The 12,509-nt window shown below is 37.7% G+C and overlaps 6 protein-coding genes across 6 annotated transcripts; 1 reads left to right on the forward strand and 5 right to left on the reverse strand.

Moving 5' to 3' along the window:
- Nucleotides 1-5: 5 nt before the first annotated feature.
- FDP41_009187 (uncharacterized protein) lies at nt 6-6,150 on the forward strand (the record flags this gene model as incomplete). The annotated part of the gene is made up of 10 exons (XM_044713118.1): nt 6-622; nt 793-2,170; nt 2,226-2,638; nt 2,695-4,627; nt 4,677-4,839; nt 4,902-5,050; nt 5,164-5,314; nt 5,383-5,402; nt 5,493-5,513; nt 5,605-6,150. 10 exons carry the CDS (start codon nt 6-8, stop codon nt 6,148-6,150), a joined length of 5,391 nt encoding a protein of 1,796 aa, XP_044556999.1.
- A 135-nt stretch (nt 6,151-6,285) lies between these two features.
- FDP41_009188 (uncharacterized protein) lies at nt 6,286-7,668 on the reverse strand (the record flags this gene model as incomplete). Its single annotated transcript, XM_044713119.1, has 1 exon — nt 6,286-7,668. The coding sequence occupies one exon, from the start codon at nt 7,666-7,668 to the stop codon at nt 6,286-6,288; it is 1,383 nt and encodes a 460-aa protein (XP_044557000.1).
- A 292-nt stretch (nt 7,669-7,960) lies between these two features.
- Nucleotides 7,961-9,571, reverse strand: FDP41_009189 (uncharacterized protein; the record flags this gene model as incomplete). Its single annotated transcript, XM_044713120.1, has 2 exons — nt 7,961-9,118; nt 9,221-9,571. The coding sequence occupies 2 exons, from the start codon at nt 9,569-9,571 to the stop codon at nt 7,961-7,963; spliced, it is 1,509 nt and encodes a 502-aa protein (XP_044557001.1).
- A 390-nt stretch (nt 9,572-9,961) lies between these two features.
- Nucleotides 9,962-10,633, reverse strand: FDP41_009190 (uncharacterized protein; the record flags this gene model as incomplete). The annotated part of the gene is made up of 1 exon (XM_044713122.1): nt 9,962-10,633. One exon carries the CDS (start codon nt 10,631-10,633, stop codon nt 9,962-9,964), a length of 672 nt encoding a protein of 223 aa, XP_044557002.1.
- Nucleotides 10,634-10,960: 327 nt separating this feature from the next.
- FDP41_009191 (uncharacterized protein) lies at nt 10,961-11,587 on the reverse strand (the record flags this gene model as incomplete). Its single annotated transcript, XM_044713123.1, has 1 exon — nt 10,961-11,587. One exon carries the CDS (start codon nt 11,585-11,587, stop codon nt 10,961-10,963), a length of 627 nt encoding a protein of 208 aa, XP_044557003.1.
- Nucleotides 11,588-11,915: 328 nt separating this feature from the next.
- Nucleotides 11,916-12,338, reverse strand: FDP41_009192 (uncharacterized protein; the record flags this gene model as incomplete). Its single annotated transcript, XM_044713124.1, has 1 exon — nt 11,916-12,338. The coding sequence occupies one exon, from the start codon at nt 12,336-12,338 to the stop codon at nt 11,916-11,918; it is 423 nt and encodes a 140-aa protein (XP_044557004.1).
- Between the last annotated feature and the right edge of the window lie 171 nt (nt 12,339-12,509).

The raw sequence follows: 12,509 nt of genomic DNA on the forward strand, positions 1-12,509 counted from the left end.
AAAAAATGATGAACGTGGAGCCCCATAATACCATCCTTCAGGGCAACAGTAAACGTAGAACGAGCAACGCGGGACTATCGGCGAACTTGACGGGGGTGCCTCAATTTTCGGACAATGACAGCGTACTTGATACATCAGGCTTTACGTTCCCAGTGCCAGAAGCATCGGTGGTTGGTGGAGGAAGAGGCCCTCGTTCTGGTAGTATTGCGGATACGGCAAATACTGCAGGGAGTACGTTGCTGGATTATTATAAGTTATCTACATTGGCCAAATTGGAGGAACGGTTCTTTATGTTCCTTCTCAATTTGCAAATTAAGGAAGAAGCTACCTCTCGAAAAGATTTTTTTTTGGCACTTGTAACCAACATGTACATCATGTGGGTAACATTGTTTGTGGGATTTTTCTCCGACTACAACTATGGAGAGTATGGTGTTTGGATTGCTCAAGCTCTCAATTATCCAATCACCTTTGGATTTCATCATTTGCCCTACACAGCAGCCTTGATCATTGCTTGCATACTATTCTCTGTGCTCATGGTTGGAGTTTTGAATTTACTATTAGCCTATCGATCAGTATATACCATGAGCAAACATTGGCCCAAAATTAAGGTGATTACACGAATGTAAGTTGTTGTTTTCATATTGGGAGCGTGCGCGTTTTAAGTTTTCGATCTTTTTCATCACATGATAACCTTCTACGTGAAATTTAATTATTGATAACATTCGACATCATTCTGATCATGTTCTCAATTGTCTACAACATATACAAATTTTCTCCTTCAAAATTCATTAGATTGTTAGGAGTTGTTTGCTATTTATCCATGCCTTTTCTTTGGTTATTTCTTGGCTTTCTTGATTGCTCATACCAATCTAGTGTGATGCTTCCCTCTCATTCCACAGAAGTTCAAGTATTGTATCGATTTCCTGACGTTGCATGTTATGGCACCACAAATATTGCCATGATGGTCATTTCAATTATTTCAGTTGTTACTATTTTTTGTATGGTTTTTCTGGGAATGTACACGTTAAACAATTCCAATCCGAGAAGCTCCCTCCCTTTCTTATCATTTAATCAGCACGGACATTACCTTAATCTATTATCTCTCAATGTTTTATTTCTAATCATGAACTTGGTTTCACATAATTACATGATAGCCCCTGCTCTACTGTATTTGTTATGTAGAGTTGGCTTGGCATTATTGTTTGCCTATAGACTTCCATTTTACAAAAGATGGGAAAATGCCCTGTATTTCGGATTCGAAATGGCCACAGTTGGAGTTGGAATATGTGGAATTATTTCTCTGTATGTCAATTCCTTTGATGAATGGGGATTCGGGCTTGGTCTGCTAGGAATGACTTTTGGAACATCAATTTGCTTTTTTATTATTGGTTGGGTTGTTTTAGAAATTTACACAAGATACATCTTAAGAGATATTCGAACTGTCTTTTATGATCAGTTGGAGTATGGACTTAATCAATTGAATAACGATGCTGATGTTGTGAATACAAAAACCGTGCTTGAAAAGGAATCGATCAAAATTTTGCAAATCATAGATGAAACCAATCGAAATCGAAGGTTATATCATTTCTTAAAGTTTTCTGTCAAACAACAAGCTCAGGAAGATGAAGTTATCGGATCTATTAGAGACTTGGATATGGTAACTTGTTTTTTAAAAGGTGTATCTACCCAAAAGTCGTATCAAAATGTTGAATTATTAATTATGGCTGCAGTGGTAACGGGGTCGTTTTTAGGTATGGACATCAATAGTAACACCAAATCATTAGCCCTGTTAAGAAAAGCAAAAAAAGGTCATCCATCACTTCTACAGAGATTTGAAATTGCTGAAAGAACAAAGGAGGTGGAAGCAAATTCAGATAATGAGAGAGGACTTTTGGAGATTAAGCACATTCTGCATACACTAGAGAAGAAGGAGTTTACACTTCAAACACTACACAAAGCATTTTGGAAAAACTTGCTTAATGAATCAGTATCAATTGGGAAAATACTCTCGATTAATAAGCAAATAACATCCCTAACAGAGGAGTGTAAAGTTACGCTCAACGGTTTGATGGCGAATTATGGCAATAACAAGACAGTGTTGCGTAGAAACGCAAAGTTTTTACAAAGCTTCTTGTTTGAAAAAGAGCGAGCAGATGAGCTTTACGAAGAGGTATGTAATATTATTCAACAATTAGAAATAGAAATCATTTGATGTTTTCATTCAGGCTGCTGCTATCGAAGAAGAGGAGAGCAAAAAGTATTCTAGTTCACGTAGAAAGTCTAAGGCCGGAAGATATCAAAACAAAGTATTACCAAACGAAGGAATCAATTCTGCAGCAATAAGGAATAACAATTACGAAGAAATGAGTTATGTAGGAGATTTGGCAAGCAATTATGGGCGATACAATAATAATCGAGCATTAGATGAAGAAAGTAATTTTGATGGAATTGAAAATGTTAATGATGGACTTCAAAAGAAAGAGGTCCAATTTAGAAATGCTCTCAATAGACAAACTTCGCACTCGAGTCTCTTAGTATTTTTTTTAGCTCTTTCATTGCTTTCTATTGTAGTCGTTTCCATTGGATTTGGACTAAGTATCTCCTTTGCTCAAATAATGACATCTTCAATTGACTTGAGGTTTGTTTCAAGATTATTTTTAACTGTGTAGTTTTTATCATGTTAACCATTACAAGTTATGATATTTGCATTCCAACTGCTTTGCCAAGACTGTTTCTTAGAGAAATTCGAACCCAACAAAATTTTTTACATCTCTTTCCTCAATATTCACATGAAATAAGGTCTACAGGTTTGCCAAACGTCAATAGCACCGAGGAATTTCACAAATCACACGTACACAGAATGAGAAAGTATAGTAATGTGCTCGGTAATTTGAAATTAATAGCAGCAACCAGATTCAGTGAATCATTAATTCAAGATTTCACTAACACAGATTATTATTTATTTACACCAGTGATCTACAATGATAACAATTCAACAAATCCACAAGAATACGTACAGTACAGGAAATCTTCGATTTCAGAAATTACAGATCAACTTATATTTTACACACAAAACTTTTTAACATATACAATTCATGATTACAATAGAACTACTGATTCTGCTGATTTTCTGTTCTATTGGTCAAATAGAATCAATCAAAGTGCAGCATACGATGCATATTGCTCGCAATTTAGCAATAGGAATCAAGTTATTGTGAATACCAGTAGTAATCAATTTTTAGCTTTCTATGCAACTGCCATTTCTATATACGTCACATGTTCTGTAATTGTTGTGGTGATTTCGCTTATTCATCTGAAAAGTCTAAGGTCCACCATCAAATTTTTGACTAAGAATCTCCCTCACGATGTGGCCGGAAAAATATTTTCGCAACTTGAAAAAAAGAGTGATGAAGAAATTGATGTGAAAGAAATGTCTTTCATTTCTAAACCTGAAACATCCATAGTCATTGCTGTTCTTATTACTATTGCTGTCACAGTATTATGCATAACATTGATGTTTGCTGAAATGAATCTGAACTCATCCGCTTCTGAGACTGCCATTCGTCATATAACATATGGTGTGCATATTTTGAGAACTGCAAACAATATTGCATTTAGATTGTCAGAAATGTTTTCCTTTTTGAGATATCCATACAAGTTTTATCTTAATGATGATAGGTTGATGACAAAAAAAGAGCTAGACGATTTTCATGTACAACACAAAGAATTGACTGGCATTATTGCAGATGCATGGAATGAATTATATTACAGAAATGCATTTCGCATGTATGACGAACTTGCTGCTATTTTAGTACCTAGTAATTGCACCTATCCGAATATAACCACTCAATATTCATGTTTACCAATGAGTGATCTAATTGTAAAGCTGATCAGTTCAGCTAACAGATTTGGAGAGGACCTCTATTACAGTAACTATCAATTAATTGACTTATTCACAGGACTCTTGAAACATTATGAAATGACATCTGTACTCATGGATCGTATGGTGACCCTCTTTTCCTTGTACACCAAACTCTCTTCACGACCAAGTTTTTCTATTACCATTACATTCTCTCTCTTTGGATACCTATCTGTACTTGGAATGACTTATTTTGCATACTCATTGCTTACAGATTTTTGGAGGCAGAAACAACAACTACGAATTATGCTTAATTATGTTCCCGTTGACGATTTAGAAGAAAATGAAGAACTTAAAAACTTTGCCCTTTTTGACGAGTTGCCCAGTCAGCTCAAATTTTCGCGTGCAAAAACCGATGACAAAGGCGATGGTAAAATTCGATCGATTCTGAATTCTGCTGTTGACGGAGCAATTTTATGTAATCACAAGGGAGACATTGAGCTATTTAATCCAACAGCTCAAAACATGTTTGGAATGAATAACAGCGATGTGTTAGGTCAACCTTTATTGAAATTATTTGATCCTTCCGACACTGAAAATTATCAAAAACTTAGCCAAATTATTCAGAAAACCATTACAAATGCTCAACCAATGGGAGAAACTTTGGAGATAGGATGTCTAAGAAAAAACCAAAGCAAATTTCCGGCAAAAGTTAATATTGTGGCGAGCATTTATAACAAAAAGCCGCTTATAAGCTGTTTCATCAGAGTAAGTTTGAGAGATATGTTGTCGATTGATTTTGACGCAATTATTACAGGATTTCACACCAGAGAAGAAGCAAAATCTGCTTTTGGCAGAGGAAAAGAAAAAATCTGAAACGCTGCTGCTTAACATCATGCCTGAAGCAGTAGCTTCGAGATTGAAAAGTGGAGAGACATTTATTGCAGAAAAATTTAATGACGTCACAGTATTCTTTTCAGGTAAGATTATAATGGTACAAAATATTTCAATTTCAAATAATGTTTCTCAACTTTTAATGTAGATATGGTTGGATTTACTAGAATCAGCTCTGGAATGAATCCCTCTGAATTGGTGTACATGCTAAATACAATCGTCAATGGATTTGATTTGTTAACAGAAAAGTATACACTTGAGAAGATTAAAACTATTGGAGATGCCTATTTTTGTGTGGTATGTAGTTATTATTACATGAAGGTTAATAATTCATTAATTCATCAAACTCCGTCCGCGGACGTCTTTCATGACGCAATGGATATTTTTGTTAACACTATTCAATTATTAAGGGAGGAATTAATGGAAATACTCAAAGCGATCATCCCGATCGAACATTGAAATTTGCGATTGAAACTATGGCTGTCATTCGAGATTACAATTTAAATGGAAAAACTAACGTCAATATACGAGTAGGGATCCATACTGGACCTGTCATTGCTGGTAAGTATGAGTTGCTTTTTCACAGAATCGTTACACTTTATTAAATGAACATTGATGTACAATGACAGGCGTTATTGGAATTAAAAAAGTAAGTTGCTTTCAATCACCGATGCAAGGTATATTTAATTCACTGTCATGCTCACAACATTTTATCAAAATTTTACCCACAACTTGATAGTTTGCGTATGATTTATGGGGGGTAGGTTGAAACGAGTTTTTTTGTTTACCATTTTCTTCAATATATCAAATATGCATGTTATGAAATCGTCAATTGTTCCAAAACATTTTAGGATACAATCAATACTGCGAGTAGAATGGAAAGTACCGGTATTCCTGGAAGAATTCAAATCTCTCGTCAAACATATGAGAGAGTGCATGATTTAGGATTTCAATTTGAGGAGCGCAAGATTGATGTGAAAGGTAAAGGGTTGTGTCAAACCTATCTCCTTAAACCAAAACATCATGTCAATCCTCTTGATATGCAATACGATGATGCTACACCAACCTTGATATCAAGTTCTAGCTTTGGTGAGATGCCACCTCCTTCCTCCTCACCAACACATGCTGCTTCCTCATCCTCACCAACGAACCAAGCCCAATTGCAACCAGCTGCTTCATTTACATCTGAAAATGTAACTACGAACCAGGTCACTGAAACAACGACAAACAACGGTACATTGGAACAACGCCCTTTGAGACCACTGAAGAGAATACTACGACAAGACGTGAATAATGAATCCAGGAGTGCACTAGGATTCCTAAGCGAGAACAAGTCTCTCACATCCCTTGATGAATCAGTGACACTCCCAAGTTCGTCCACCGATCAGAAAAATTAGAACTTAATTATCCATCTTCACACTTTCACAACGCGGTTTATAGGAATTCTCCTTCTACGCAACAGATCTTTCAAATAGTACCCTCACTTATCAACTATTAATACTATTAACGTTATCATTATTTACAATCGCATGTTACTGATTTTTATTATTGGACGGGTATTTCATCTGTTGCTGCTGCTGGAAATACTCTGACCTTTTCACCTTAATCTTTGCACCGGGATGTGACAAGGTCGCCAACTTGATATTCAACACGATAAATAGCACCAATCCACTTAGAGAGATCCAATTCACATTCAGCGTCTCTCCCTGCCTGAAATTCTCAACTACATAGTGTGTTGCCACCACCACATTCAACACTGCAATTAAGAAGGGGAAATATTCTGCAGCATTTCTCAGAGAGAATCCTTCTTCTCCTCCAAACAAATTTGGAGCTAAATTAATCACTCCCATCACAAAGAAGAGAATAGCCACTGTTCTCTGCAAATGAGGGCTGTCTTGATGGAATCCATACAATTCTGCAACTTGAATTTTACCTTGTCCACCAAAATAAAGCATGAAACTATTAATCATAAAGACCATACCAGTGGACATGGTGGCAATTCGATAATAATGCTTCGGTTCAGTGTCTTCTTTTGGAACGAGTTGACTCTTGGAGCGAACACTAGCATAGGGTTTCAAATGTTCCATCTCCTCTTCTTGTTCATAATCATGATGATGATTTAAAGAAGAGAGATCCTTGTCTCGAGAGGATGATGGAGATGAACGATTTCGAAAGGATGTGAAAGAAGAGGTTGGTTGAGTCGACGAAGAACGGAATTCATGTTGTTGTTGATTCGATTTTCGAAGTGATGGATAAAGACGATTTAAATGTTCGTCAAATTCGCCTTTCGTCTCACCATTCAAGGTATTATCCTCCTCATGCTCGGGAATTCTTTCATGTCCTTTTTCATCGATGAGGAAGTCGTCTTCTGAATGATAGGCCTCCACATGTTCTTCATCAAATTCCTCTTCATCATCACTCATTTCTTCCAAATTTGGAGGTTTCTTTTTAAATTCTTCTTCTTCCTTCTTAAAATCTCCCAACATGGATCGTTGCAAGACCCTCGTGGACATGTTCATCACTTGATGCAATCGATCTTTAATCTCCTGTAATTCTAAATCAGAATTCGCTTCTTCTTGTTGGTGAAGTGTTTTTTCAAATAAAAGAGGTTCCACAGCACTCGAGAAGGACTCTTGTTTGTTGTTGTTGATTGTGTTTTGATTTTGTGAAGATGAATGTTCTTCCAATTCCGGAGAGTTCTTTTGATTCGATGGACTTGATGGGTTCTTCAATGGACTCAATGCTTCAATCTCGTGAGAAGTAGAAGCAGAAGGAGAGGAAGGAGTTTCTTCTCGAGGAGTGATTGTTTGTTTTGAAAGTGATGATGATGGAGTGTTCATTGATTTGTGGAGGCTTTCAGATTCAGTAGAATTGAGTGACAAATGGGGAGAATAGGAATGGATGGAAGTGAGCATTTTGTTATTTTGGTTCAATGGAGAATAGTTGGAACAGGTTTTTATTTGGGGGATGGAACAAATATAATAATTTACCTTTTTTGGAGACATTGATCTTGAGGTTGTACATGATGCAACAAGAGTTGTTATTCATTAATGGAAGACCAATAAGACGATGCATCGAACGGAGAAAAGATCGTCGAAAATTGTTGAGTGTCTGAATACAATTTTTATTTTCAACACCTACTTTGGATTTCATGACAACTGACAGTTCAAGACAGAAGTTAAAATCACTTCCATGTTCCATCTTATTCTACTCATTCACTTGCTTTCTTTGAGAAGCATTATTATCCCAAACTGTTTGAACATTTGTCGCACAATTGCAGTCATCAGTCACTTCCACAGCTCCAATAAATATTGGCGCAAATTGCACCGTTTGAATTGCAACCGCTTTTCGGTTCTCACCAATATTGGATGCTTCTTGTTTCTGAGCAGGAATCATCACCACACGTGTTGCATCGGAACTGACACCAGAATTCTTCATGGCACTATTCGAAGGCGGACTACTCGAAAAGGAAGTTCCTTGTTTTACCGTGTCCACCAAATCGACTAATTGAATTCGACTCTTTTCATTGCCATAGGCAAATCTTGGAAGTGTGAAATATCCCAAGGGAGTTTTAGGAGCTCCAGTTTGAGAGGAACCTGGTATGTACATTCCATTCATGGACACATTGTACAAGTAATAATCCGGAAGTACATCATACGGTAATGGATACGATTGGCCACCCGATGTGGTCCATGGAGCCGTCGCTCTCTTTTGTGGTTTCGTATTCAAGACATAACCATTTCCAACAAAAACAGTGGCAAAGATTGCCCATGTCGATTCAGTCTCTGAGACGACTCCTGCAGCATCTCCCACATTGCCAGTTCCTTGAATGGCTCCAGGTCTCACTCCATGAGCAGTCACTAGGAGAGTCACACTCGTCGGAGTGGTTCGGTAAGCAAAAGCATCCCTTCCTCCTTGAGCTCCGCCTCCGCTCAAGAGATTGGTTCTTGCACGAGTTTCACTCTCAGAGACAATGGCTCTCACGTGAAGTTTTTGAGCATAGGGTGGACGTGAGGATGTGGGTGAGGAGGAATTAATAGTAGAAAGAAGTGGAATTTCCAAATCGGCAAAGATGGATTTGTAATTCCGTCCTTGACCTCCATAGTTTTGTTTTTGAATGGTGAAGGGAATGTTTTGAGAATTGATGGGGAAATCTTGCAAGATTTGGAGAGAGGCTTTTTCTGAATTGAGGTCAGTGCCACCTTGGAGGCTGAGTGTGAATTCAACAATTCGGTCCAAAGAGATCCACATTTGGAAATTTGGAGCTGGAAGTTGTGTGGAAATACTGTTGGGAAGAGATTGTTGAGTGCTTGGAGTTGGATTACCGAGAAGGGGGTAGCCGATCATTCCGTAGGTTGGATTGGGCTATGTGAGGTGAGGTACAACATTCAAGGTAATTTGAAATGTGTTCCAAAAAATTTTGTTTCCAAATTAGGAAATAAGTGAAAACCTTGTTCAACTACTTACATAATTCGAAAAATGATACAACAACAAGTCCATTCGATCTGGATTTTTCTGATGAATCACACTCAAATCCCCATTTCGATCAGACTTTCCGCAATCATAATAACTCTCAAGAGTCACACCCACTTGAGTGTCATTTTGAGTTTGATTCAAATATCTCACACAATACTTGGACTCTGGAACGTTGGTGAATGAGGTTGGAGCAATTTGAGTCTGTTGTTGTTGCTGTCCTTGTTGTGGTTGTTGCTGGAGAGAGAGTGAATGGACATGATGTGGACCAGAATGATGGAAACCAAAGATGAGGACAGTGACCACAAGGACCACACCAACATCAGCAATGGATTCAAATTTCATTTACGAAAGTTCTGTTTTTTTCAAGTTTTAATTGTCTTGCTGAAGCAAATAGTGAGTTTTAAAGAGTTGCACAGAGGAGGATGAATGTGTGTTTCCATACAGGATATCTTACATTTGGCAGTTATGAATGATCATCTTAAAATGGTTTTTTTCTTATAAGGGGATGAATTAGAAAATGTAAGGAACAGAATATCTTTTGAAAAAGAATAATTTCCTTTCGTCACTGAGTTTACAATGTTGTTCATCAAAGTTTGTAAATTTGGAAACCTCCTTGTCATCCTCCACTCTGACATCAGAAACATTCCGTGTTCGTCTGGACTGTGGTCACAGCCTCTTGAGGTGATGATGACATTGAGATTAAAAAGTCTTGTCCAATATATTCCTTATTCCTTACACCATTCTTGTTGCATGATTGTGTTTCTGTTGATAATACAAAATTCCTCCAGCAGTCAATGCAATTACAGCCAATACAAGTAATATCAAGGAAATGACCAATCCAGCCACCAATCCAGCACTTTCCCCACTATTGATAGGACTGTCCACCACATTGACCATGAATGTACATTTAGCATCTCCCCAAATTCCAATGTAATACGTTTGATCACCATCCACACCATTTCTATAATATTCATGTTTCCACGATTTGCTCACGACTTGTTTATAACCAAAATCGGATTCCAATGGAACATCATTAATTTTCAAATACAGAGTTGCGGGTCCATACTCAGCAGAGGCTGCAACATCCAAATACATCATGGTAGGGACTGTTACTTTATAATAGATGGAAGGTGGAGAACCAGGACGTTGTGGAGAAACATAATCCACAATCTTCTCTCCAGTGGTTATTGTTTTGATTTGAGTTCCATTCGGTCCTGCCTCTACGAGTGGTGAGCTACCCCTGACCATAGCAGCAGTAGCAGCACCATCGCCAGGACAATTACTACTGCTCATGATGATCCCGAGCATGAAAACCACCACGAGCATCATCATCCAAAGAGAAGCTCTCTCTCGGATGGTGGTCTTGAGGGAAGAACCAACAACGGAACGCAAAGATTGAAACATTTTTTGGAATTTGGTTTAGTATGAGTTCTGAGCTTTGAGAGTTGAAATGGGTATTTATTGGGAATGAAAGGAGAAAGTCGTCGAAAGTAATTCGACGCGGTCATGAAATTTAAGACATTTTGGTTGGCTTGTGAAAATCAATTGGAAGAAGAAGAAGCTCCGTAAAGTTCAAAAGATTGAACATCTCACGGTGAATAGTACGTTGGCTGTCACTCGTTGCTTGTTGAATTCAATGTTGAAATATTCAATTAACCTTACTGCACAAAAAACTCGTGAATTACAGTTGAAACATTGAAACATTAATAAATTATCGCCACTCTCAAGAATTTACTTCTTATTTCCGAGAACTTTTGCTCTCATACAACGTAACAGTTTGTCATGTTCAAAAGAGCATCCACTTCTCTCGGCCCTAGTACTACGTAAGCAAATGAAAAAGTTTGTTTGCAAAAATTCACAATCATGAATTGGTTCTGTTTGGTCTCTAGCAGATTTTCCCTCTCGAATTAACCTGTCCAACATGGAAGGTCTATCCCATTGTACTTTTCCTGACGTTCTTTCAAAATAATAAATATCGCCAACATTTCCTCCGATAATTGGAGGTGGTCCGAATTCCGGTGGTGTTGTTGAAATCTCCTCCTGTATTGGTTTTTGTGTTGGAGCAACAATCATGGCACTTCCCCAAACACCTTCTCTCTCTGCAAAGTTTTGAGCAAAACTTTCAACACATTTCCATAATTGTTGTTCTGTTGCTTCCATTTGTGCCGTGCTCACAGTCTGCACCGTTCTCAATCTCAATAATTCACGATTAATTGCTTTACACGGTCCCAATAAAGCAGCAGCAATCATATCTCTACGAATTTGATCGTGTTCAATTGAAATTCGTTGTTCTTTGGATTCATTGTCTGTATTGTTTCCCGATGATGATGAAGAGGCTTGTTGTTGTTGTTGGCTCATTTTTCTTTTTGTTGATGAAAACAGGTTTGTGGATGTTGTTATTATTATTTTGATTGGATGAGTGCACTAGTCGTGTGTGGTGATGGAATTCACTATAGGGTGCATCGACGGATTCAATAGAATACAGAAACATCAATATAAATTTAATGGAAATATTAAAAAATAATTTAATTTATTAATATTTAATTTGGACTCATCATGATGAATTACGATATTTACAGCTGAACAAATTGTGCTATTGTTGTACTCATATACTCTCGGAGTTAAGCTTGATGAATACATATTTACAATCACTAATTACAGCACTACATGAAACAATTCATACCATTCAATCTTTCACTTCCGGCTTATTCAGCCTTCTCCATTCTTTCATACCTCCTTTCAGTTGAAAAGCCTGATATCCATTCTGAGAGAGCCATTTCACGGCAGCAATGGAACGATGAGCACTCAAGCAAATGGCATAGACAGGCCGAGAGGGATCCAATTTCAATTCTTGTATTCGGTTTGAAAAACTGAAAACGTTAGGAAGGAAGGAACAATTCATAGAGCCTTCAATGTGCCCTTCCTGATATTCAGTTTCGGTCCGAACATCAATAATTTGAAGAGGTGGTTCGGGTTTTGATTGTACTAATTGATGCAAGGAATCGGAATCAATTTCTGGTACCGATCCGAAGGTCCACCACCAGGGTGCGGAGAACCATGAAGAGGAGGATTGAGAGGAGGATTTGGTGTTCGAGTTGTCAGCACTCATGGCGAATGCATGTGGTGGAATTTTCTTTAAGTATCGGAGAGAGTGTAAGAAATTCGATGAGTTATTTACTATGGTTTCGAAACCATATCCGTGCATCATCATTCTGAAACCATCAAAACATGCATTTCGGCGACTCAGTGGCTGTCCTACTACGAGTAACAACAGGACGAC

Source organism: Naegleria fowleri (genome assembly GCF_008403515.1).
Source record: "Naegleria fowleri strain ATCC 30894 chromosome Unknown tig68, whole genome shotgun sequence".
Classification (NCBI taxonomy): Eukaryota; Heterolobosea; class Eutetramitea; order Acrasida; family Naegleriidae; genus Naegleria; species Naegleria fowleri.